At 35.1% G+C, this 27703-nt stretch overlaps 1 protein-coding gene across 1 annotated transcript in view; it reads right to left on the bottom strand.

The window, feature by feature from the left end:
- The window catches only part of BRDT (bromodomain testis associated), a 45687-nt gene that overhangs the window by 2810 nt on the left and 15174 nt on the right, over positions 1-27703 (bottom strand). The window contains exons 13-17 of the mRNA XM_060119717.1: positions 21172-21233; positions 18726-18897; positions 12889-12983; positions 3305-3510; positions 2612-2786 (exon numbers count right to left, since the gene is read on the bottom strand). Of these exons, the coding sequence (XP_059975700.1) occupies positions 2612-2786; positions 3305-3510; positions 12889-12983; positions 18726-18897; positions 21172-21233 (710 nt within the window). The remainder of the gene's footprint in view (positions 1-2611; positions 2787-3304; positions 3511-12888; positions 12984-18725; positions 18898-21171; positions 21234-27703) is intronic.

The following is a 27703-nucleotide window of genomic DNA, read 5'->3' as shown; positions in this document are numbered from 1 at the left end:
TAAGTTAAAGAAGCCAATCTGAAAAAGGTATATATACTGTATGATTCCAACTATACAACATTCTGGAAGTGGCTAAACTATGGTAGTAAAAAGATCAGTGGTTGGCAGGGGTTCAGGAGGGAGGGGTGAACAGGAGGAGCACAGCAGACTTTCAGGAAAGGGAGAGTATTCTGATGGTACCATAATGGTTGGTGTATGTCATTATACATTTGTCAAAACCCATAAGAAGCACAACACAAAGAGTGAACCCTGATGTAAACTATGGACTTTCCTTGATAAAATAAGATTGATAATGGTGTGGCAATGTTGGTTCACAGATTGTGTAACAAATGTACTGCACTAATGTGGGATGTTAATGGTGGGGGAGGTTGTGAATTGGTGGGGGAAAGGGGAGGATATGTGGGAACTCTTTATACTTTCAATTTTGCTGTGACTCTAAAACACTTTAAAAATAAAGTCTATTAATGAAAAACAAAGGCCAAATAAAGATATTTTCATGTACACAACAGCTGAAAGATTTCATCACCAGCTGACCCACACCACAAGAAATGTTAGAAGGAAGTCCTTTTAGGGAAAAGGAAAATCATACCATTTGGAAATCTGGATCTAGACAAATCAATAAAGAGCACTAGAAATGGTAACTACGTAGGTAAATACAAGGTTTTTTTTTTTTTTAATGTCATTTAAAACTTTTAGAGACAATTTGACTGCTTAAACAATGGCCTAATGGCTAGGAGGGGGCAAATGGAAGTACACTATTGCAAGGCTATTACACTAAATGTGAAGTGGTGTGATATAACTTAAGAGAAGACTGTGACAAGCTAAAGTATATATTGTAAACGCTAAAGCAACCACTAAAGTAACAAATAAAGAGTTACTGATAATAAGCCAATAAAGGAAATAAAATGGAATCATAAAAAATACTATTAATCTAAAAGAATGCAGGGAAAAAAATAACAAGAACAGAGGACACACATCAAAAAATAGCAAGATGATGGACTCAAATGTAACCATATCAATAATCATATTGAATGTAATTGGTTAAACACTCCTATAAAAAACAGAGATTGGATTTTTTTTTATATCAAGACTACACTATATATTGCCTGCAAGAAAATCAATTTAAATATAAAGCACAGATAAGTTAAAAGTAAAAGGATGGAAAAAATTTTTTCGCCATGCCAACACTAGTCATAAAAAAGGAGAAGTGGTTATATTTCACAGGAAATAATATTACCAGGAGTAAAAAAGATCATTTTGTAATGAAAAGGGGGCCAGGGCTTCCCTGGTGGCGCAGTGGTTGAGAGTCCGCCTGCCGATGCAGGGGACATGGGTTCGTGCCCTGGTCCGGGAAGATGCCACATGCCACGGAGCAGCTAGGCCCGTGAGCCATGGCCGCTGAGCCTGCGCGTCCGGAGCCTGTGCTCCGCAACGGGAGAGGGCACAACAGTGAGAGGCCCACATACCGCAAAAAAAAAAAAAGAAAAGGGGGTCAATTAATCATGAGGACGTAACAATTCTAAATGTCTATGCACCTAATCACAGCTTCAAAATAACATGAAATAAAACTGATAGAATTACAAGGGTAAAAAGACAAACCTATAATTATACCATCGTAGGTGCCAATGCCCTTTCTCAGTATTTGATAGTGCAAACAGGCAGAAAATCAGCAAGAATTTAGTAGACTTGAAAACCATTACCAATCAACTTGCCCTGTTTAATAAATACTCTACCCAGTAGCAGCAGAATACACATTCTTCTCAAGTGTACACAGAGTATTTACCAAGGTAGATCATAATCTGGGCCATAAAACAAGTCTTAGTGAATTCAGAAGAATTCAAGACATTGTATGTTCTCTGACCACAATGGAGTTCAATTAGAAATCACTAATTTTCTATTATTTTCACTAGCCATAAAATTTCCAAATATTTGGAAACTAAATAACACACTTGTAAATAGTCCACAGATAAAAGAATAATCCACCTCAATAAAAAAGAAGGAATTAATTCTACTTTTTATAACATCAGTTTTTAAATATTAAGGACTCCTTAAACACAAGTCTTTTTTTTTTTTGGTTTCCAGTTTTGTTAAGATATAATTGACATACAACTTCTTCATCTAGTGTTCAACTAAATAAACACTGACTAGGGACAGATGGCATATCTTTTAGCCACAATTCATAGGCAGTTTATGGATTTTTCAAGAGTAATAACAGTAAGTAATTTTACCTCTGTGCCAGGCATTTTCAGATGTGCTTAATACATGTAAATTCATTTCACCTTTTACCTTTATTATCCATACTTTACAAATGGAAACTGAGGCACAGGGAGGTTAAATAAATAGCCCACGCTCCAACATCTAGTTAATGGAAGAACCAGGATTTGAACTCAAAGTCTAGTAGCCTCCAGGATTGAGACTCTATTATTACACTATGCTTGTGTCTTTTGACTATGAAATTTTAATTTTACTCTCTGATTTTAGAACCTGATCCTCACCAAAGAGGTAACTGTCACTGAAGAACCACCCAGAATACACCTTTGAACATGTAAAGACACTGCTCTGTTAAATCTTTCCTTTGTTCGTTAGATTTAGTAAACTAAAATTCACTTACTACTTCTCTTCTCCTCCGCTCTTGCTCTTTCTCCCTTGCTAAATTACGGTCTTTGAGAAGCCAGAGGTTGCCTCCATCTTGAGCTTCCAGTGACTGCTGATGTTCTTTCTGCTCTTCTCCAAGACACTTGTTTTGCATTTTATTTGGAGAAGATTCTAGAGTGAAGCCATGGTCCCTTGAAGAAACAGTGAAGTTCAAAGTAGGTTTCAAGCTCCTTAAAAGTTTTTATTATGAAGATACGTTGTTAAATGACAAATATAAAGCAATGTTCTAGATACCCTTTTTTGTATGTCATGACATTATTTTTAGTATTTTTGATGTCAAATTTTACATCGGGCAATCTATGTTAATGAAGAGAAGGTTTTAGAAAACTATGTCCAAGGTTTACCATCATCTTCTTACACATAGAATGGAAATATTAAGACATTTCTGGAAAATAATGATGTCTTTATAATTTAGCAATATTGGTATCTTTAATAGCTTTTTCAATCACTTGATTATTTGTATCCCCTTCAAAATAGATACTATTACTTACTGATTTTTTAAAAAATCAATAAAAATTGACTTTTTCTATATATAGTTTGCTTTGTGGTCTACTAAATAGCTGAATTATAGCCACTTACAAAAAAGAAATTTATTTTAAATACATATCTGTATCTCTCAAAGCCTCCATTAATCTAGTAAATTACAGACCTTTGATTTTCTTGAAATAGTTTTGGTTCCTTTGTATTCTGTTCCAGATGTTTCTGTATTAGTTCCTGTGTTCGAGCTCTCACTTCCTTTTCTATCGCTGCTTTTCTAAATTGGTTGAAGAGCTCATCTGATGATTTCACTACCCCTGATGTTTTGACTGGTTTGCCTAAACTTTTCCAAGAATCTGCATTCTTGATCTTTATATCCTAAAACAAATATTTGATTCAGTATATGTCTACAGATGTCAACTAAATTTTGGAAGAAAAGCAATATTTTTTGATATGGTAATAGATTAAAAATAAAGATTCTGAAGGCTTCAGGTAACTTTGTAAACTTAAGTTAAAGGTTACTAAAGTAGAAAAAATAGGATAACAGATTAACTAAATTCAACTATTCATCTAAGACCAAATTAAAATAGCATGCTTGACAATTATTTCAATTTAATATGAAACATATATGTTAAGGGTATGACAATCTGTTAAGAATATAAAAATCCCCTGGTCACTGTAATCAAGATATTTATGAACAACAAGGTCCTACTGTATAGCAAAGAGAACTATATTCAATATCCTATGATAAACCATAATGGAAAAGAATTTTAAAAAGTGTATATATATATATATATATATATATATATATATATATATATAACCAAATCACTTTGCTGTGCAGAATAATTAACATTGTAAATCAACTACACCTCAATAAAAAAAATTAAGTTACAAAACTTAAAAAAAAAAGACATTTATGATCTTATGAGAAAAATAAAGCAAATATACAAGTGATTAATCAGAGGGAAAGTAAGACGATGCCAGAAGAACAGCACAGTGTTTGTTGAGAACCCTCTGACATAGCTATGTTTTCCTTTCTTCGGTATGAAGAAAAAAATTAACTGACTGTGATCACTGTTCTTAACTGTGATATGCCAAGGTCTAGATCAGTGCTGCCCAATAGAAATATATATAGTTTAAAATCTTCCAGTACCACAATTTTTTTTTAAACTAAAACTTTTAATAATATATTTTATTTCACCAAATATACCCAAAGCATTATTATTTCGACATGCAGTCAATATAAAAGACTGAAGATAATTTTATTTATTTATTTATTTACTTACTTACTTATGTATGGCTGTGCTGTGCGGCTTGTGGGATCTTAGTTCCCTGCCCAGGGATTGAACCCAGGCCCTTGGCAGTGAAAGCGTGGAGTCCTAACCACTGGACCACCAAGGAATTCCCTATATTTTTGTAATGTCTTCTAAATTGGTGTTTTACATTTATAGCACATCTCAATTCAAATGCTTAACTTTGATTAGAAATCATTGATCTGTAATTAGGCTTCATAAAACTACAGTTGAAAAAGTAGATATGCATAATCAAACTGTTCCAAACATCCTTATGTTCTCCAATAACTGAACTGAGTATAAGTTTTTAAATTTAAGTTAATTGTAAGTTCTAAAACTGAGTTTCTCAGTTGCACTAGACATTTCAAGGGCTCAGTAACTATATGTGGCTAGTGGCTACCATACTGGACACTGGTTATTACATGTCTAGATGGCCCTTCTAATAGTTGTTATATTCTCCAGGATAGTTAATGTTATACCACAAAGCAAGTCTTATAAATTTAAGAAGACTGAAATCATATCAAGTATCTTTCCTGACCACAATGATATGAAACTAGAAATCAATTACAAGAAGAAAACTGGTAAGTTCAAAAATATGGAGATTAAACAACATGCTACTGAACAACCAATGCATCAAAGAAGAAATCAAAAGAAGTTAAAAAAAACACCTTGAGACAAATGAAAATGGAAATACAACATACCAAAAGGTATGGGATACAGCAAAAGCAGTCCTAAGAGGGAAGTTCATAGTGATAAATGCCTACATCAAAAAACAATAAGTATCTCACGTAAACCTAATTTACACCTCAAGGAACTAGAAGAAGAACAAATGAAGTCCAGAATTAGAAGAAGGAAGGAAACAATAAAGATCAGAGTAGAAATAAATGAAATAGAGACTATAAAAAGACCACAGAAAAGATCAATGAAAATAAGAACTGGTGTTCTGAAAAGATAAGCAAAACAGACAAACCTTCAGCTAGACTCACCAAAAAAAAAAAAAGAGGACTCAAATCAGTAATATCAGAAATGAAAGAGAAGGGACTTCCCTGGTGGTGCAGTGGTTAAGAATCCACCTGCCAATGCAGGGGACACGGGTTTGAGCCCTGGTCTGGGAAGATCCCACATGCCATGGAACAACTAAGCCGGTGCACCACAACTACTGAGCCTGTGCTCTAGAGCCCACGAGCTGCAACTACTGAGCCTGCGTGCCACAACTACTGAAGCCTGTGTGCCTAGAGCCCATGCTCCACAACAAGAGAAGCCACCACAATAAGAAGCCCACACACTGCAACGAAGAGTAGCCCCCACTCACCGCAACTAAGAAAGCCTGAGTGCAATGAAGACCCAACTCAGCCAAAATCAATCAATCAATCTAAGAAAAAAAGCAAAAAAAAAAAAAAAAAGAAATGAAAGAGGAGATATTACAACTGATACCACAGAAATATAAAGGATTGTAAGAGACTACTATGAACAATTACATGGCAACAAACTGGACAACCTAGAAGAAACTGATAAATTACTAAAAACATACAACTTACCGAAAGTGAGTCATGGAGAAATTGAAAATGTGGACAAATCAATTACTAGTAAGGAGACTGAATCAGTAATCAAAAAGTTTCCAAAAAGTCTAGGACCAGATGGCTTCAGTGGTAAATTCTACCAAACATTTAACGAAGAATTAATACCGATCCTTCTCAAACTCTTCCAAAAAATAGAAGAGGAGGGAACATTTCCAAACTTATTTAACTAGGCCAGCATTACCCTGATACCAAAATGAGATAAGGACATCACAAGAAAAGAAAATTACACACTAATATCCTTGATGAACACAGGTGCAAGAATCCCCAACAACATATTAGCAAACCAAATTCAACAATACAGTAAAAGGATGATACACTATGGTCAAGTAGGATTTATTCCAGGGATGCAAGGATAGTTTAACACCTGCAAGTCAAACAACATGATACACCACATTAACAAAATGAAGGATAAAAATATGATCTTAATAGATGCAGAAAAAGCATTTGACAGAATTCAACAGCCATTTATGATAAAAAAACTCTCAGCAAAGTAGGTATAGAGGGACTATATCCTATCATATAAAGGCTATATATGACAAGCCCACATCTCATATCATACTCAGTGATGAAAGGCTGAAAGCTCTTCCTCTGAGATCAGGAATAAGACAAGGATGCTCACTCTCACCATTTCTAGTCAACATAGTACTGGAAGTCCCAGCCAGAGCAATCACGCAAGATAAAGAAATAAAAGCACTCAAATCAGAAAGAAGTAAAACTGTCACTATTTGCAGATGACATGATATTATATATAGAAAACCCTAAAGACTCCATCAAAAACATTAGAATATAGAAATTCAGTAAAGTTGTGGGATACAAAATCAATATACAAAAATCCAGTGTGGGGGCTTCCCTGGTGGCACAGTGGTTGAGAGTCCACCTGCCAATGCAGGGGACGTGGGTTCGTGCCCCGGTCCAGGAAGATCCCATATGCCGCGGAGCTGCTGGGCCCGTGAGCCATGGCCACTGAGCCTGCGCGTCCGGAGCCTGTGCTCCGCAATGGGAGAGGCCACAACAGTAAGAGGCCCACGTACCACAAAAAAAAAAAAAAGAAAAGAAAAGAAAAGAAAAAATCCACTGTGTTTCTATACACTAACAAACTATCAGAAAGACAAATTAAGAAAAAAAATCACATTTACAGTTGCATCAAAAAGAATAAAATACCTAGGAATAAACTTAAGCAAGGTGAAAGACCTGTACACTGAAAACTATAACAGTGATGAAAGTAATGGAAGAAGATACAGAGAAATGGAAAGATATTCCACGTTCATGGACTGAAAGAATTACTATTGTTCAAACATCCATATTACCCAAAGCAATCTACAGATTCAATGCAATCTCTATCAGAATTCTAATGACATTTTTCACAGAAATAGAACAAACAATCCTAGAATATGTATGGAACCACAAAAGACCCTAACTAGTCAAAGCAATTCTGAGAAAGAACAACAAAGCTGGAGGTATCATGCTCTCTGATTTCAAGCTATATTACAAACTTACAGTAATCAAAACAGTACGGTACTGGCATAAAAACAGACACACAGCACAATGGAAGAGAATAGAGAGCCCAGAAATAAACAAATGCACTTATGGTCAATTAATTTACAATAAAGGAGTGAAGGACTCATTTCATACTTGGGCATGTGTTCTGGTGAGTGAGTAGTCCCTGTGCTGCTGCAGAAGAAGATGGGGAAGGAGGAAATTAAAAGAGCAGTGAAGGAAAATAGTGTGGATAGGCTAGCCTTCATATAATGTGGCTTGGCCTCAGAGTCTTGTGGGAGAGAGCCAGTAGCCTCATTATTATTTCATTGGAAAATTTAACTTTCTGTTACATTTAAAATAAAGGAAAATGACCTACAAAAACAAACAAACAAAAAGGAGTGAAGGATGTAAAATGGGTAATGGACAGTGTCTTTAACAAATGGTATTGGGAAAACTGACCAGCCAATTAAACTAGACTACTATCTCATACCATATGTAAAAATCAACTCAAAATGGATTAAAGACTTGAATATAAGACCTGAAACCATAATTGTAACTCCTAGAAGAAAACATAGGTGGTAAGCTGCTCGACATCCATCTTGGTGATAATTTTTTGGATCTGACACCAAAAGCAAAGGCAACAAAAGCAAAAATGAACAAGCGGAACTACATCAAACTAAAAAACCTTCTGCTTAGCAAAGGCAACCAAAAACAAAATGAAAAGGCAACCTACTGAATGGCAGGAAATATTTGAAAATCATATGTCTGATAAGAGATATATATAAAGAACTTAGAAAACTCAACAGCAGGAAAACAAACAAGCTCAAAAAAATGGGCAGAGGACCTGAATAGGCATTTTTCCAAAGAGAACAAACAGATGGGCAACAGGTCCATGAAAAGGTACTCAGCATCACTAATCATAAGGGAATATTAATCACAAGGGAAGTGCAAATCAAAACCACAATGAGATATCACCCTCACACCTATAAGAATGGCAATTATCAACTGTTGGCAAGGACATGGAGAAAAGGAAATCCTTGTACAGTGTTGGTGGGGATTTAAATTGGTATGGCCATTATGGAAAACAGCATAGAGATACCCAAAAAAAAAAAAAAAAAGTAGAACTACCATATTATGCAGCAATCCTACTTCTGAGTATATAGCCAAAGGAAATGAAATCAGGATCTTGAAGAATATCTGCACTCCCACGTTCATTGCAGCATTATTCATAATAGCCAAGATTTGGAAGTAACACCACGTGTCCATCAATGGATAAACAGAAAAAGAAAATGTGGCATATATACATGATGGAATATTATTCAGCCACAAAAAAAACCAAGGAAATTGTGGATGGAACTTGAGGGCATTTATTATGCTAAGTGAAATAAGTAGACAGAGAAAGACAAATACCATATGATCTCACTTATATGTGGAATCTAAAAAACCCCCAAGAAACACCACTCCCCCCAAAGACCCCTAAATTTATAGATACAGAGAACAAAGTGGTGGCTGCCAGAGGAGGGGGAGTGGGGAGTGGGCATAATGAGTGAAGAAGGTCAAAAGGTACAACCTTCTAGCTGTAAAATAAGTAAGTCCTGGGGATGCAGTGTACAGCATGGTGACTATAGTCAATAATACTCCATTGTAGGGCTTCCCTGGTGGCGCAGTGGTTGGGAGTCTGCCTGCCAATGCAGGGGACACGGGTTCGAGTCCCGGTCTGGGAAGATCCCACATGCCGCGGAGCAGCTGGGCCCGTGAGCCACAACTACTGAGCCTGTGCGTCTGGAGCCTGTGCTCCACAACAAGAGAGGCCACGATAGTGAGAGGCGCACACACCGTGATGAAGAGTGGCCCCCGCTTGCCACAACTAGAGAAAGCCCTCACACAGAAATGAAGACCCAACACAACCATAAATGAATAAATTAATTAAAAATTTAAAAAAATAAAAATAAAAAAATAATACTCCATTGTACATTTGAAATGTGCTTAGAGTAGATCTTAAAAATTCTCATCACAAGAAAAAAAATTTTAACTATGTTGGGAGATGGAGAGAATAGACTTCCTGTGGTGATCATTTCTCAATATATTAAGTTGTATACCTGAAACTAATAATATTATATATCAGTTATACCTCAATTAAAAAAAAAGAGTTAGCCTACTTATCTGGGGTAAGGAAAGACGACAGTGCAATACCTGAACATCCTCTGTTTAAATTTTTTTTGATAATTGTCTCCTTAATAATTATGCTTGATTCCTCTTTTCATATTATTTCCATGAAATATTAGGGAGAAATTTGTCCAGGGTCCCAGGTAAAGCAAAAGAAAATTTATGATAAGACTTTTCCATAAGCCTTTTAAATTTCCATCCTGAAGTAATCTCACCCCTACTGTACACAAAAGACCTTCACCATTGGTCACCCAGTTGTGTTTATGAAGTCTTTCCTGTATGTTGCCAAAAAAACCTGTTTTCGTTCTTACCCATGGAATGGGCTAAATACTAGTTCCACACTTCATTTTTCTACTGAGTTAGTTAAAGAATCTTGCCTTCAGATAGAGATTTGAAACAGAACAGGTAATACCTGGTAGTATACTTAATAGGAAATAAAGGGAGGATGAAACCCTGGTCTCTGGCTTGATCCCGGAAATGTCTATCTAACTGCAATAAAATTTTGGCAGATCCTAAAACAAGAAAGTTCATAGTTGGGTTTGGAGTACAGTACAGTTTTTCAGACATCACAGAGAAGAATCAGAAGACTTTTTTGACAGGCAGAGATGAGGATGGAAAGCATTCCTCACTGAAGAAAGAACATAATAATTAAAGATATTACTAGACACATATGGGGAGAAATGAAGAGTTCAATTTCAATGAATTACAAGGCATATAGTTAAGACTGAAAGGCTAGGTTGGAGTCATAAGGTAAAGGTGTTTAATCTTCACTCTGGAGTCAAAGTTAGAAACTAATGAAAGTTTCATACATATTAGTAATATGATCAGAGCAATACATCAGGAGGAACAATATAAGAATGTTAAAAGCAGAATGGATTAGAACAAGGAAGGTTTCAAGTTAGTCTGACCAGATATAAATATTACAAAGAGCTCAAACTGAAAGCAATGAGGTCTGATCTCTGAGGCAGAAGTGGAAAAGGAAACATCTTGAAAGTAAAACCCGAAGAATTTAGCAATTCCTTGGCTGTAGGGGACTGAGAAATCAAAAATGATTAAAACTCACAGGATGTCAGGTCTAGAACTATATATTTGAGTCATCTGCAGAGAGACTGTAACTGAAATCACCACAGTGGGTCTTCAACCAGAGAGAGAAGTAGTAGAAGACCCTGGACTCCTTACACTATCAAGACTTTGGGAGGGATGCAGCAATTTTAGACATCATTGGTTCATCTGATAGGGCAAATTACAGGAATAGGGGAACAGCTGGATTCTAGGTAAAATTAAGGCACTGCTTCACAACTGGGGTGATTTTCCTTTGCCCAGGGAAGACCTATGGCAATGTCAGCGAAGTTTTTGGTTTTCACGTAGTGGTAGGGGAAAGGGTGTTGCTAGCATCTAGTAGATAGAGGTTAGGGTTCCTGTTAAGCAGCCTACAATGTACAGGCCTACTCCCAACAAAAACTTATCCAGCCCAAAATGTCAACAGTGCTATAGTTGAGAAAGCCTGGTTTGAAATGTAAACAGGTAGTGGAGAAATAAGACAAAGGGAATAATAGAGACTATAGAGATGGCAGGAGAGCTCCACAAAAATCTGTCAAATGAAAGAAAATGAAGAACAGAGATAGAGAAGTCTTGGCAAGAAGGGATACCTTTTCTTGAGGCAGAGGTAAGTAAGAGATGAACAGCAAAGCTAGAGCTCTGAGTAAAACAACAGAGTTTGGGAGCTTGTTGAAATGTTTTATTTTAGTATCAGCTCTTCTTTGGGCAAGATGCTTGAACTGTATGGGCCACAGTTTGTTCATAAAGACTAATTCTCAAAGATCTGTTCTAGCACCAAAATTCTGTAGCCTTTTTTTTTTTTTTTCAGTAAGTGGTAATAACACTGCTGATAGTGAGTGAGCAACAGTAGGAAATAATGTCAAGGATGGAAACAGTTTAAAATCAAGAAAAAAAAAAGAATGGAAACGGTTTGTTGTGAAGAGAACAAGCCACACAATCCCATTCCTCCTCAAGCTTTCAACATTTTAGTTCCTAATATATGCTAGACATTAGAAATCAACAGAGAGTAGACTTATGTCACTTTTACCTTTAGCACAAACTTCAATGGTATGACATATACTTGATGTTTTGCTGCTTATTTTTGCTGTAATCTCTTTGCCCCTTTGAAAATTTTCTTACTGTTTTCAAACTTTATTTTGGGTCAGTCAAAATTACAGTTTTGTTAAATTAGAAACAAAGATTTTAGTACACAGTAAACCAAATATTTGAGAAACTCTGCTGCATTATTCTTTGCATCCTAAAGGGGACAGATGACACTTCCAATGCTTAAACAAAAAACAGCAACAATAAAAAATTTATGCTGGATATCAGGAGAGGCACTTTTTAAAAAAATTTTTATTGTTTTTTTATTTTCCCCCTTGGCCACACTGCTTGCAGGATCTTAGTTCCCTGACTGGGGATTGAACCCATGCCCTCGGCAATGAGAGCAAGGAGTCCTAACCACTGGACCAGCAGGGAATTCCCAGGAAAGGTACTTTTTAAATGGTTCTTATCAATAACAAAACACCCATATTAAACTTTGATGATAATAATTATTAGCAGAGCAGTATGTAAGAAAGTCAAAGATTCTAAGAATAAGAAAAAACAAGGGCCAAAGCAATATGCTCCTCGTGGTGAAATGTCAGATATTCCTAAGTGTGCCCAAGCAGTAAGATTTGTCCTCTGAAGTACTTACAAGGAAAAAAGAAAGAATGGAAGGAAGGGAGGGAGAGAAAAAAGAGGGGATATGTGAATATCTCATTCATAGTCCATTTCTGACAGTTACTAGATTCAAAAGTCTAGCATAGTACCTGGTGTATCTAATGTATCCCAAACATCTAGAATACGTGTTGAAAGACTGATCAATGTGTGGTTTGAGATTAAGTGCACCAAAGACTCCATGAGGAAATCACCTACAACAGATTCTAAAAGATAGTTTTATAACATGTTTTAAAATCAGGATAGCTGGCAAATACCAGCATTATAGAATTTACAATTAAACACAAATATGGGAACTGAAGGTAGAGGGTGGGGAAGAGGGTTGCTCACAGTTTAACTTTTTTTTTAATAAGTAGGCAAAAATTAGGCTTAGAGATCCAAAATTCATTCAAATTAGGGCTTAAAATACCTCTGTGCCATTTCTATATTCAATTTTAAATCCCTTCAATATTTGTGAGAAAAAATAACTTTACTCTTACCTTTTGTACTGGAACTTGACATTCTAACACCTCTGTGTCATTATCACCGGACTGATGCATCACAGTTAGGCTATTCAAGCGTTGTTCAGGATTATCTGGATGCACACATTTTTAGAATAGTATAGTCAAGTTATTTCATCTTGATTCTCCAGAATTTGACATTTCCACCCCCACCCAGGTCAGAAACTACGAAAATAAAATAACTGGTTTTTTTACACTTAATTTTGGAGTATTCTTAGTTGGAGAATTGTAATACTGTAAAATAAACATTTTCACTTGAAATTTTACCTCCTTTATTTTTCTTTTTCTTCTTCTTCTTCTTTTTTTTTTTTTTTTTCTTGTCAGCATAAAGTATAGTTGACATTGTGGCTCACCTACCAAGACCTTGCCCCATGGTATAAGCAGTCTTCCAGCTTGTAAACTGACCTCAGCTCCAGAGATGGGTCTTCATTGGCCAAGCTAATTATGGTAATCCTATCCCCACACCAGTGAATCATTTAGAAAAGAGGAGGCCTAAGCCACTGTAGGGCTTCCAAGGAAAGATGCTTCCTGGTAGCCAAATTGAGAACAAAGAAAATACAAAGAATGGAAGAATGAAGATACCAGACACCTAAACTACCCAGGGGGTGGCTAGGAGTAAGAAATGCAAAATGTTGTTTGACTCTGAGGTGAAGAGAACAAACCACACAATCCTGTTGACTGTAAAGCTTTCATACAAATATTTCATTTATTACAGGTGAAAATAATTTCAGAAATAGAGCTTGAGCCTTTGTCAAACATGTTTAAATGACTGACCTACTTCTGGACTACAATATGTATGATAACAAAATTCCTTGTGTAAGCCAGTTTGGAGCTGAATTTTCTGCATTTGTGACCAAAAGCATCCTGGTGTATGAAATTTAATTAGGTCATTTCTGTTTCAGTTCTCTCCAGCTCTTGTCTGTAGGTCCTAACTAGTAGCAAAAGGACAGAGGAGAAAAATGAAAACTTGAGTTGCTATCTTTTTGTTAATTGGCTCAAGCTCATAAAATCCTGGCCACTTAGAGTTATAGGAACTTACATTTAAAGTTCTATCACCCATCAATTCCTTTGATTCTCTGGCTAAATCACACTAGTTGAAGAAGGGAGGAACACTAAAGGATAGGAGTGAGCACAGGAGGGTGAGACAAAACAGTCAGTGGACGGATGAATCAAAGAACAAAGTTTAAATCTGTGTGTTCCTACGTGGCCCAATGCACCTGTTTTCTCAGTTCAACAGGGAATGGAAAAATAGGGAGAAAAAGTCTAAGTACAGAACTACATCCCCTCTCTGCTTGGGATCAGATATTATTTAAGAAGTAGAAAGAGTATATATATCAAGAGAAATATATTCTAAACGACTCAGTTTGTTGACTCTAAGTTAGTAAGTGGTGACAGTACCATTATCAAGAATTAAAGAGGAAAGATTTAAATGTAGGAATTAAAAGGGGGAAATTCAGTTTTGACATGCTGTATTTGACATGCCTATGTGCTGTTTAAGGTATTCAGTAGAGTTGTATAAACACGCCTGGGGCTTGGATGCTTGAGTTGTAAAAATGAGACTAGAAGTCATAGACTCCAAGATCATCCAGGAAGGATGTATAGATTGCTGCCTTCCAACCTTTTACATGCCATAATAAGCAGAAAATGATCAATGTATGGCATACCTGGGTAAATGGGAGGTCTGCTCCAAGTCTATTGCTATGAGAGCTGAGGGGGAGGTCCTAGCTTAGTAAGCCTATGCTTTGGAATACGGCTAGAAAATCCTGGAGTAAAGTAAAAAGAGGCTTAAGGATGTAACTCAGAGTATTATCAACATTAAAGGTAGGCAGATAAAGTAGGTGTCTGTAAAGAACGTTCAGAGATGGGATGATCAAGAGAAGAGTGTCACAGAAGCCAAGGGAAGTGTGTCAAGGGACTGACTCTCTGAAAAACATTTTCATATGGATGCCCTCTGGCACCTCAAAACACTACAAAACTCATCTTCCCTCAGACATCTGTTCTTCATCTGTGTTCCAGGTCTGTCAACCTGGACCAGTATCCAGCCACTATCCTCTGAGCCACCAAAGCTTATACACCCCTTTGTTACTAAAACCCAGCATATATTCATCTTTTGCAGACCTGCTCACTCCACTCTTGTGATTTCTTTCGACTATACCTTTTTCTTTCTTTCCATCACTTAGTTTTTTTGTACTACTGCAACAGCCCAGTTGGTCTTTTCCTTCTCTGGTCTCTGTTCCCCATCTCTCCAACTGACCTACACGATATTGGCAGAGTAATTACACTGAAGCACACTCTGTTCAAAAAATCTTCATTGGCTACCCACTGACTACCCTATTACAATTAAGTCCAAAAGTCTCTAGGTATCGAGGTTCTTTATGATCTGAACCTGATCTACCTTCCCAAATTTATTTCCCTGTATTCCTATTTATCCAAGCAAAGCTTTAATCACATTGAATTACTGGTCACCTAAATACCCTCATTTGTGTTGTTCCCTCCATCCAAAATGCCTTTTGATCCTACTATACATCAATACACATCTTTCAAAGAGATCAGGTAATTCCGTCTTCCTCATCTCCTTCAATTTCATTTTTGGTTCTTTTAGGGCACATTATTTTTACTTTATTTTAATTTTTAAAAAATTTTATATACACATACACACACACACACACACACATATCCACAGACATATTTATTTATTTGGTTGCACCGGGTCTTAGTTGCGGCAGGTGGGCTCCTTAGTTGTGGCATGTGAACTCTTAGTTGTGGCATGCATGTGGGATCTAGTTCCCTGACCAGGGATCGAACCTGGGCCCCCTGCATTGGGAGCGCAGAGTCTTATCCACTGCGCCACCAGGGAAGTCCCTATCTTTACTTTATATACCAGTTGTTTACTTCTCCTACTAGATGGCAAACTCCTTGATTTACCTTCTCATTTGCCATGTTAATTCACATTGATGTGACAGCATAAGTTTTTTTAAAAAAAAATTCTTAATACAACTGAGTGAAGATTTTTTAAGAGCTGTGGAAGGATAAGTTATAAAGATAAGTTTAGTAATCCTTCATGACTAAAAACTTCAACTTATTTTAAGGAAAAAAAATTAGACATCTTCCAGTTCATGTGGAGATGATGGCAGAGGTTTTGAAGAAAACTGATAACACTTAAAACTTCAACTTCTTAAATATTTATGTACTCTAACATTTTTGCCAAACTACAAGAAAACTTCAGTAAATTTTTTTTACTTTTTTGTTTAAAGATTTAACCAAAAATTTATTTCCACCAAGATTAAACTCCAGAAAAGTAAAATTCTATACACATTTTATAGCTTATATATATTTGCAGTTTCCCTTGGGCATAGTGCCACCTACAGTTGGCGAATGCAAACCACTTTGGTTCTGAAAAATCTGCTTAAGTGCAGTAGAACAGCCATTCGGCATCATCCAAACTTTCCCTTTACACAATATTGTTACTCACAATCATGTATAAACAGAAATTGAAGGAATACAGGAAACGGATCCCGACAGAAGATTTAGATATTTAAAGCCTGACTTTTCATAGATAGGACGTTTTCTTAAAATAGGAACAAAAGACCATCTTGACTGCATTATTTCCATTATTTTTCAGTGTCTTTATTCTTCTTCAAAGCTATCCCTATCATTCTCCTAGGAACTTACTATAATGAAAACAGCAACTTTTCCCAACTCTGGTTCTTTCCGATTGACCTCCAAACACGTTCAAATCTCGCCGATTTCAAAATTCAAAACAAAACAACTTCTCTCCTAGCCTTAAAAAAAAAACAAACAAAATACCTATCTTCCTGTTAAAGCCACAGCTATCTTCCCATCCTCTTCAATAAAATTCTTGAAAGACTGGTTTACATTCAGATTCCATTACTTCTCAATTTACAAGAATCTGCTTCCATCTCAATTACAGTAGCCATAAAAGAAGCTTTTGTAAAAGCAAAAAAATCTCACATTGCCAATTTTAATCTTCTCTCCTCATTCCTCATGGTACTTTAAGGCTTTGTATATAGTAGGACATGATACTCATGATGATGATTTCCTTCGAAAAACGTATCTCCTGGGCTTCTATTATACCATTTTTCCTTTTCCTCTTAGCTTTGATTACCTCTTCTTTTAACTTAATTAATTTTTTCTACTTTTACTGAGGGAGTTTGGTTACCCAGAATTTTGTCCTTGACCTTTCTCCTCCTGCTCTGTACATTTTCCTTCATTCTCATGGCTTCAAGTAGCTTCTACATATTGGTAATTCCTAACTGTAGTTCTTGTTACACCCTATTAGTTCCAGAAACCTATTTCTAGTTATATATTTCCAATTAGATATTCTGCAGCACCTTAAACATGTCCAAAATGAACAATGTCTCTTATTTTCAAGCCAACTGTTGGATAATACTCTGGTAAGACACTTATTATAATAAAGTTTAGTAATTCTGCCACAAAAATATCTAATTTAGCCACATCCTTTGTGTACTTACTGCCTTATTTTTTGTCCTCATAATTTCTTTCCTAGACTATAGCACTCAGCTTCCTTACTTGGTCCCAATTATATCAGAGCATCTTCATCTTAGTCCATCCCTTATACAGCAAGCAGCAATCTCTTACTAATGTAATATCTGATTTTGTTATGCTCTTGTTTGAAGCTACTTTCTGTGTGCAAAATAAAAGATCCAAATGTAGCACTGGTATTTAAGGTAATTTATGGCCTAGAACAACTACATCTTCAGTTATTCTCCTGAGTACCTTGAAAATATTTTTTCCAGAAAAGAATGGCTATAAATATTTCATACTTTGGATCTTTGTTTATACTTCTTCCTGGGATGCCCCCCAGTGTTGCCTCAGATATTTTTTTTCTTGATCTCCACTCCTTCTCCAGAGTCAAGAGCTATAACTCGAGTTAAATGCAAAATGGAATACTCAAACACAGAATAGTAGGGAGCTTTTACTGGAAGCAATAAAAGGAGGATCAAAACTTCTGTGTTCCTCCTTATCTCTGCTTCAGTAAAACAGCTTAGAAATTTCTTCTGTTTTGGAGAAACCCCTGCCATTGGAAGGCCAGGGAGCAGTCTAGACAGAAGGAGACATGGATATGGAATATTCACATCTGCTTCTGTCTAGGCCTGAATACATTTGTGTCTCAAAGCTCAGGCACTCCATTAAGCTGGGCTCATCACTGTCAGAGAAGTATGCTCCTGTGCCACACATCCCCAGGAGGGCCAGGCTGAGAAAGGTGATATGTTCACTTCTGATAAGACTAACAGATAAGACATTTATAAAGTCAAATGAACCTAACAATATAAAAATTTCCAGTTTTAGAAGATGTTTTTGGTAAATAGGAACCACCACTAGGCAAGTATTTCTAGCTCAAGTTTCCTTAACTGTAAACTGTTTTTAATGTTTATAACTTCATTTCTCTACCTATAGAATCTCTATCTTTTCCCTATTCTAATCTACCTTTCCAACCCATACAGACATTATGGAAATTAGAGCAACATTTCGCAAGTCTGCTCAGAGCTTGCTATGAGCTATGGCAGTGACAGGTTTTTATGTATGGCTCACATGCCAATGTATATAATCTGTATGAAAGTAAGTTGTGTGTGAACTGCACATACAATTTTCTTTCATTCAAATGTAATGAGTACCTTGGGGTATAAAGCAATATGCTTCAGGGATTATTTCTAACCTGGAATTTACTAGTTATGATTTTCAGTATTCCAGATACATAACATTTAAGATAATCTTGGCATTTTCATTTAGAAGTCAGTTGTTCAATCACAGTCATTTACTTCTTAATTTCTTACCTGAAAGAGGCAGAATTTGTAAAGGTGAAATGTTTTCCACACTCTGTAAACGTTCTGATTCTTGATAATTAAATACTAACTGGTGGTGATTTGGTGGTGTTCCACCTGAACATGTAGTCTGATGAACCAGGCTAGTTTTCCCAGAGGTTGTATCTTGCACAGAAGATTGTATCTGCTAAGACAAAGTTAAACAAAACTATCTTTCAGAGCTTAACCACACAAGAAGTATAACTAAGAAAATAGAAACACAAGAGGATAGAATATAATTTAATACTGTCTTTGAATATGATATTAAGTCACACAAATTTATAAGGTATAAATATCACTATCTTACAAATGAGAAAACTAAGGTTTAGAACGATTAAATAACTTGGCCATCATATAGCTTATAAGCAGAGTCAAAGTCTATGATCTTAGTTGCTAGTACACATAGACTTATACATATGTTATTAAACAGTGTTGCTTATTTTCAAATGCTTCCCTGTGATCTACTGAAAATAAAAACTGAGCTTTTATACCAAATCTAGAGACTAATCCACTTTCTTTATCCCCTTTTCCTCAGTGAATTACAGATATAAAAGGAGGGGGTGTTTAAAAAAAGAATAACATGATGGTTGAGCCATAGACTATCAACAAATTCTGATTCCGAACTCTGTTAACTACTTATTAAGAAAAAGTGTATTATAATAGCTAATATTTAGTTAACACTTACGATGTGCAAGGCACCAGGGTAAGCCTTTTATATAGTTCTTAATTTCTCACACTAATCCTATGAGTTTGGTATAATTATTATCCCCATTTACAGCTTACAATAGGACTTAGATATAAGGAAGGTAACTTAACCTAAAATCTCACATCTATTCAGTGGCAAGGTAAGTTACAGTACCAAAGCCCAGGTACCTTATCTACTAAGCTCTGAGTTATAGATAGTACAGAGATGAATAAGACAATCTTCCTTCTCCATCTAATAAAGGGGTTAGAGTGAGTGAGTCTTGATAAGGCAAGTGTATGAATACCTATGCTAGTTTGAATAAAACAAAGGGCATAGGAATGTTTATCCCAACAATAATACAGACCCAAGCCCAAAGCTTAAAGGCAAATGCTGAGGTTTAAATCAGCAAAACAACACTTTCTGAAACACACAAATATGTGCATTTATTCATGATCCTATAAATATATTTCCTCTGTTGTCTTAAATGAGCATTTTGTTCTTCAGTGAGTGACACTGAAAAAAACTTGGTCACAAACAGATCATAAAGATAGCATTCTATGTGCTATGTACTGAGAATTATTCCAAAGTTTGTTCATAACTTGACATAATTTTCTGATTCCACTAATACCTATGGCAGACAGATCATCTGGATCTTCCTTCTACTCAAAAACCTTTGAGAGCTCATACCTACCTAACAAATTAAATATTAACACTTTATCTAGGTGTGCAAAGCCCTCCCTATTATATCTCCAAAGCCAACTAATCCCATACAAACACCCTACTACATACTACCTACTACCTACATACTACCATATTTCCCTGAACACACCTCCTGTGCTTTTTTTCGCTCTCTTATTGCTCTGTTTAAAAAAGTAAGTCCCTAATCAGCATGTCAATATACTAACCATTTCTTCCCTTTCCCTATAATTTAAAACCCATTTTAAGCATTCCCTCCTTCAGGTAGTATATATACATTCCTCCTTCATTTTCTCAATAAATTATGAATATAGATGATTATAGCACTAATCATACAATCTCTTAACTGTATGATTATATCTCTTCTCACAACTAAGAGACCCTTCAAGACAGTATTATTTATGTTGTATTTCCCCTAACCCAGAGTTAGATGTTGTTAAATAAGTTTATGATTTAATAAAAGGTATACACCTGTAATTCTATATTTGGGATGGGTACAAAGTTTTATGAGGATTAGTAGTAAAAGATAAAATTACTGAATTAGTAGTAAAAGATAAAATTACTTTTATCCTTTTCAAAGCACATCAACTACTAATCAAACATAGATGTGCTAAAAATGAATAGTTGGTAATTATAAGCTTTATCTTTAGAACTCTCACTACCATTCCCCTACTACCTTTTTTGGAGAAATTCCACCTTACTGTGCATACCCTACTGTACGCACATGGGGACACCAAGACCTTCTCTCTGTATTTAGACTCTCCAGACTAAGCTGAAATTTCTATAATTTGTTCTACTTACCTGTTTGACTAAATCATAAAAAAGTCACATCTTGTTAGGAAAATGTAACCAAATCATTTCACTATTCAATCTTCTTTACAAAGAAATCTTTGAACATTTAGGTGACAAATTAAAATGAGTGACAACTCTTCATGTAAATAAAATCAAGAACAATTTTAAAGAAAGCTACTACTATACCAGTGAGCTATAACCTACATAATTTTAAAATTCTAAGGCAAAAATGAAGAATTAACTTACCTTTACTTTCTCTTTAGAAGGAGAATCATTCTGTTTTACTCCAGTAAATTTAGGAAACATTTCTGCAAACATATATAAACATTTTAATATTTGCCAACTTAAAAAATTATCATCATCTAAATTACAAATTTTTTCACATTAGAATGAAAGTGATGGTTTTAAGAAAATGGTCAACTTCTTAACTCAATAAATTCTTTTATTTATAAATTTTTTTGCCCTCTTGGAATCAGTCAAAATTTCTAAAGGGATACTTACTTTGAAAAGGGATATTTTCTTTTCCACATAATGGAATAAATATCCCCTCACAAATTTCAATTTGGATTATTAGGCAAAAAGAACAATGTGTTACTTCAGAGTAAAGAGCTTGAATAAGCGACAGTTTAAAAAGAAACAAGTTACAACAGAGATAAGGGTTTAAACAAGCAGTACCAATTATACTAAAATCATCTATATTATTTTAAGTGTTGGGGGTTAGGTGGAAAGGGGAATGGAAGAAGACACACCGCAAAGATTGAGGGTATACATCCAGGTAGCTCTCACATTTAGGGGAGAAATTATGATTTCAGCTTTGATCAACAGCAAAAAAAACACACTTCATTAATACGATCATATAATATATGTACATCTATACATCTATCTTAATTATCCAAATATGCACCTAAACAAATTATTCAATGATATAAACTCTTAACTACAGTAAAAATACAACATACCACATTAGTGTTCTGACGAAAAATTCAAGGGCATTATCTTAGTTCTCTGACATAAAACTAAAGCTCAGGACTATTATAAAAACTAGCACCTCAAAATCTAAAAAACACTAGCAAAAGGCATCAAAGATTTTTAATTAAAAAAAAGAATCAAAAACACCAAATACAGTATATGCCTCAAAAAAGTCTTACAGACTACAGATAGATGAATAATGGTAGTCTAAAACTCAGTATTTTGCTTCTCATTCTACTCTTATGTAGCTGACTTTCCAGGAACATAGTAAAATAAAACTGCATATTTCTGTTTATTTATGAGTTCCTGGCCTTTGGAATTAAAAGGCAAACATACACATTTTCACTATCAAGCTTAAGACCACATTTCAATAAATGAAGAAGCCCTACCAGGTCTTACAAACGTTAATAAAACTGAGCACTATAGTGACAACATACACGCTTGTCAACTAACTTCACCAGGGATTTGTGATAATATGTATACCTACCTTGTGAGGATCCAATTGGATAAAATATGTTAACTACTAAACAAATGAATATTTTGCACATTATATAATGTGTTTTATTTTCACAGCTCCCCAAAAACCTCAATAGAAAACTTTGATTGGAAAGCTTTCATTTCAAACTAAGCAAAAATTTTAATCACAGAATCAAGAAAAAGAGAGAGATCTGGCATCAAATATTTGATTGAAAGGTTTGCTAATAACCATCACTGATCAAAGCACTGAGATCAATGCTCCAGAGACACCAAATATTATCAGCAAGCCAGTACTGACTAAAAAATTTGATAAATTGAATATGAATATAATACCATACATAATGTAAAACCAGAATGTAATGCCATTACAGCAGAAATAATTACTGAAGATTTTTAAATTAGAAAAACAAATCACACTTCTGTTATATAGGACAGGGTACAGAAAAGTGATTGGAAGTTATTACCTTATTTTATAGGAAAGAAAGTATGTCCAGAGAAGTTGAATGATTTGCCCAAGCTTATCGCCTAATGTTCTATTGATAAAAATCAAGTACTTTGGGGCTTCCCTGGTGGCGCAGTGGTTGGGAGTCCGCCTGCCGATGCAGGGGATGCGGGTTCGTGCCCCGGTCCGGGAGGATCCCACGTGCCGCGGAGCGGCTGGGCCCGTGGGCCATGGCCGCTGGGCCTGCGCGTCCGGAGCCTGTGCTCCGCAGCGGGAGAGGCCACAGCGGTGAGAGGCCCGCGTACCGCAAAAAAAAAAAAAAAAAAAAAAAATCAAGTACTTTGAATGAAAACAATCTGCTCCCTTTAAAGAATGTTTTGGTATTTTAAGTGTGTGGTGCTTATATAATATAGAAGAACAAACCGATTATAAGCTGCCTCTTCCTTTTGCCAAAGTAATTTTAACTAGAGTTTAGAAAGTGGAAACAAACAAAAAAACACCTAGACTGATGATTCTCAAACACTGCAGCACATTAGTCACATGGGATACATTGTTTTGTTTTTGTTGGGTTTTTTTGGCGATGCCACATGGGATCATAGTTCCCAGACCAGGGATCGAATGTGGGCCTCGGGCATTGGAAGCGTGGAGTCTTAACCACTGGACTGCCAGGTAAGTCCACACATGGGATACTTTGAACACTACATTTACCTGGCCCCACTCTCCATTCAATTCAGATTTGGACACTATTTTTTAAAGTTTTACAGGTGATTCTAATGTACTGCCAAGGTTGAGAAACATTATTCTAGACAGCCTGTTTATTCAGTAAGACCCAGTTTGAACAGAAAAATTTTAAATGCACATGACAAAGTTTATCCCTACTTCTAAGACTTGTGGCTCAAGTACAGACCTCAATATATGCAAGTTTTTAATCAAGCCTGAGTTCTTGAATTTATCCTTCTGGGGCTTTAAAAACACTCTAATTGATGAGAAACTAATGAAAGTTTAAAATATTTAAATGATGAGTACTAATCATTTCTCTTAAACTTTCTAGCTTGAATGATGAAAAGTACTCCAAACTGTCATTTCATACTTCCTACATTTACTAAACCATTCTCCCCCTTAAAAGGTAAAATAAAATCTAAACTTGAACAAAGTTTGTCCTTTTTCCCTTGCATGAAAAAAAAATGCATCATTGTCACTTCTACAGAAGATGTGGGTTGTAGTACTAAAGAGAAACGGTTATTTTACTCCTTCTTTTAAGTCACCACAATTAAGAAAGTTTAAAAAAAAAAAAGGAACAATTGTTACTTAAAGAATTTCATAAATTTCACTTTCAGAACATTACACTGAAGCCAATAAAAGCAAAAAGTCCAAAATATGAAGTGACAAATTCACTTTGTCTTAACCAGGTAAAGAATTGATGCCATAGCCATTCAATTTCTTTGTGTATAACTGTTGTAAGAATTGAAATGATAATCATTCCTGAAAAATATTCTATTCCACACTAATCAAGTATCTAAGCTAACATTTAGACAGTTCCTGAAGTTATTTCCTACAAGGATAGAATCAAAAAAGCACTATTACCTATGAGCTGCTCCATTTGATGGTTTCTCAGTAATATTATTAAATCTGTTAATAATATTCCTCCCTATTATATCACTCAAGATAGCCAACCTTGTTGAGCATTAGAAAACTCTCAATTGCTTGTGTGTACATTCTAGCACAGCCTAGTTAACATAGGATATATGTATCTGGAATTCATTTTATTGTCAAGCCTCATTTATATCTTTGATCTGGCATTTAATGATATTTTGGGTTATGAAAAACAGTTTAGAAAGGTTTTATATTTATACCAGTGTTTAATCATTGTTCTTTTTTTTAAGATAGGATTTTATTTTATTTATTTATCTATCTATTTATTCATTTATTTATTCGGCTGCGCCTCATGGCTTGTGGGATTTTAGTTCCCCAACCAGGGGTCGAACCCAGGCCCTTGGCAGGGAAAGCGCAGAGGCCTAACCACTGGACTGCCAGGGAATTCCCAATCATTGTTCTTGACTTCTTGGCACATGACAATTTTTATATGCCAATGTAACTCAAGAAGATAATTTAAATGGCAAAATCGATCACATTGAAATTTGCAATTAAGTACTGCTTCTAGCCCACAGATTTCTTGCTTATAGTTTTCAAAGATTTGGGATTTCATTACAAGTCTATCTTGGAACTGATTTAGTATCTTGTTTGAAATTATAACTAAAGAAATTTTAAAATAAATCTTTCCTTGGAACTTACTCCCCTGCCATTTAATTAATCCCATTTAATGAAGCAGAATTACTCCATATTTTTCAAACATTCATAAAATAAGGTTTAAGATTACATAGAACATAATAATTAATGTGTAAACAGCTCTTACACTATTTATAACATTTAAATGTTTTTCACAGATGTCACCCTTAAAACATTGCAGCATACCTAAACAGAATAATATTGCAGTAAAGAGAGCAACTCATAATACAAGAAAACTATAGAAGAACCTTAAGAGTCAATACTATTAAAAAATTTCAAAAAGTTAATTTAGAGAGTTGTCCTTGATAACAGAAATTATAAAAGATTGTGACTTGGTTAAGAAAACTGCATACAGTCTCAAGTTGCTGTAAAAATCCAGGAAGACAGGTATTAAAAAATAGATTAAGAAAAAATTACTAAAGATCAATATCCTTCTATCAGAAAAGAATTTCTCATAGAAGCTTTCAGAAAAGATTCCACTATTAAAATTTTGGGGAAATGTCCCATTTTGAATAATCAAAACTCTTATTTAACCAGAGTTCTGATAATCAAGATATTCCTATTTTAAGTTTCAGCTCTTGACAAATCATAATAAATTTTAAAGTTACAAAATCTTATTTACATTTTCAGTTAATTTTTACTTATGTAACATAAAGTTTTTGCTAATATATCTAATTTTCACAAATTATATTTTCTCCACAGCCCCATTTCCCTTCACCCTGAAACTTAGACTTGGGATTTGTCATCTGCTTCTTGATAACCTCATGTGCATAATTAAGAATGGTAGATGCTTTGCTTATTTTTACAATAGGTATAGCTATTGATATAGTCTGAATTAATTATTTTTCACAATTTGCAGTCCTTTTACTTATAGTTTTTGTTGTTCTCAGGAAAGTTAAAAAATGCTGTTAGCTTACACACTAGAAGTCAAGAGCCTTACAGTATTTTAATGGGTACAACTGAAGTTAACAGGAGAAAAGGTCCTATTGCTTCATTTACTAATTTATTTTATTAAGCAAAGAGATAATTGTTCTTTCCCCGTTAAGGTAAGCATTGCATTTGCAACTTATAACCTACATATACAGTGTTTTTCCAATGAAGTATGTAGTTGGTTCATAAAACAATGAAAATTTCAAAGATAAATGATAACTCATACTATCCTATCATATTAGTAGACAAACTGACCTTAGTGTCACAAACCTATACATTATCCATAAAGTAGACTGAAATATAAAAATTTGCTACCTTGATTTTAACAGTGTTTTTAAAAACATCCCCAGTTACTTGGAAAAGATGACATCAAACAAGAATAAAATAAAATAAAATAAAATAGTCATAAAATAAAAATTAAATAGTATTTTAAAATCAGAATTCTGAGGCTGAGTTATTCTTCTAGAAAGTTAAGAAAACATAATATATATTACACTATTTTAAGAACACAATAGATGAAAAACATTCTTTCCTTCAAGCAACATATTGGAAGATTCTATCAGAAACTGATAATTCATATTAAAATTAAGGTACTTCATTGAAGCACTCTGAAGTACTTTTCTGCTAATACTCAAGGTATTTATTGATCAGTAGTCAATATATAATTAGATAATTTAATAAGAGTTTTATTCTACAAATAAAAGACAAAGTGCTCTAACTTATTAGGCCATACATTCTTTATTAGATGAAATTACAAATGCTAGTCACAATTTAAAATACTAAATGCGGGGCTTCCCTGGTGGCGTAGTGGTTGAGAATCTGCCTGCCAATGCAAGGGACACGGGTTCGAGCCCTGGTCTGGGAAGATCCCACATGCCGCGGAGCAACTAGGCCCGTGAGCCACATTTACTGAGCCTGTGCATCTGGAGCTTGTGCTCCGCAACAAGAGAGGCTGCGATAGTGAGAGGCCCGCACACCGCGATGAGGAGTGGCCCCCGCTTGCCACAACTAGAGAAAGCCCTCGCACAGAAACTAAGACCCAACACAGCCATAAATAAATTAATTTAAAATAAATAAATAAATAAATAAATAAATAAAATACTAAATGCAAGTTAGAGTTTTTTCAGGACTTTTTTATGCTTAAAAAGTCAACTATAAGTAAATAATGTATAATCTGAGTCCTAAATTAATTTTAAAATTTTCTAGTGTGACAAATTTCAACAAAAGTAAAAATTCTGTTTATTCTAACAAAAATGTTTACCACTATATACTTCAGAAATGTAAAAAGAAAATGCAGACATCAGCACCACAAATTAAAAAGAACCAAAAGTGAAACAATGTACTGCAATGCAGCAGACCCTTACTACCGGACTGAAATAAGAGGGATATTCTTACAAATGGTAAGAATTCCTAATGTGATAATATTCTGTGTGGGATGTTTTAAAGAGAGCTGAATTTCATGACAAACAAGAAATGTCTCATTTAAAATAAAGCAAAATTTTAGGCCCGGAAGTGCCCTGTATTTGAATATGCCTTTTGGTGAACAATGATGGAATGCCCCTGCCAAGTCTGCATCCTGGGGCAGGGATTACCTGTCAACTACACAACCATCAGAGAAAGAGTACAAAGGAAACACGAATGCCTTAAGCTTGATATAGTTGATGATAAACTATA

The sequence above is a fragment of the Mesoplodon densirostris genome, chromosome 2 (genome assembly GCF_025265405.1).
Source record: "Mesoplodon densirostris isolate mMesDen1 chromosome 2, mMesDen1 primary haplotype, whole genome shotgun sequence".
Lineage (NCBI taxonomy): Eukaryota > Metazoa > Chordata > Mammalia > Artiodactyla > Ziphiidae > Mesoplodon > Mesoplodon densirostris.
Note: the sequence above shows the minus strand (reverse complement) of the source record. Positions and strands in the feature narration are given on the sequence as shown.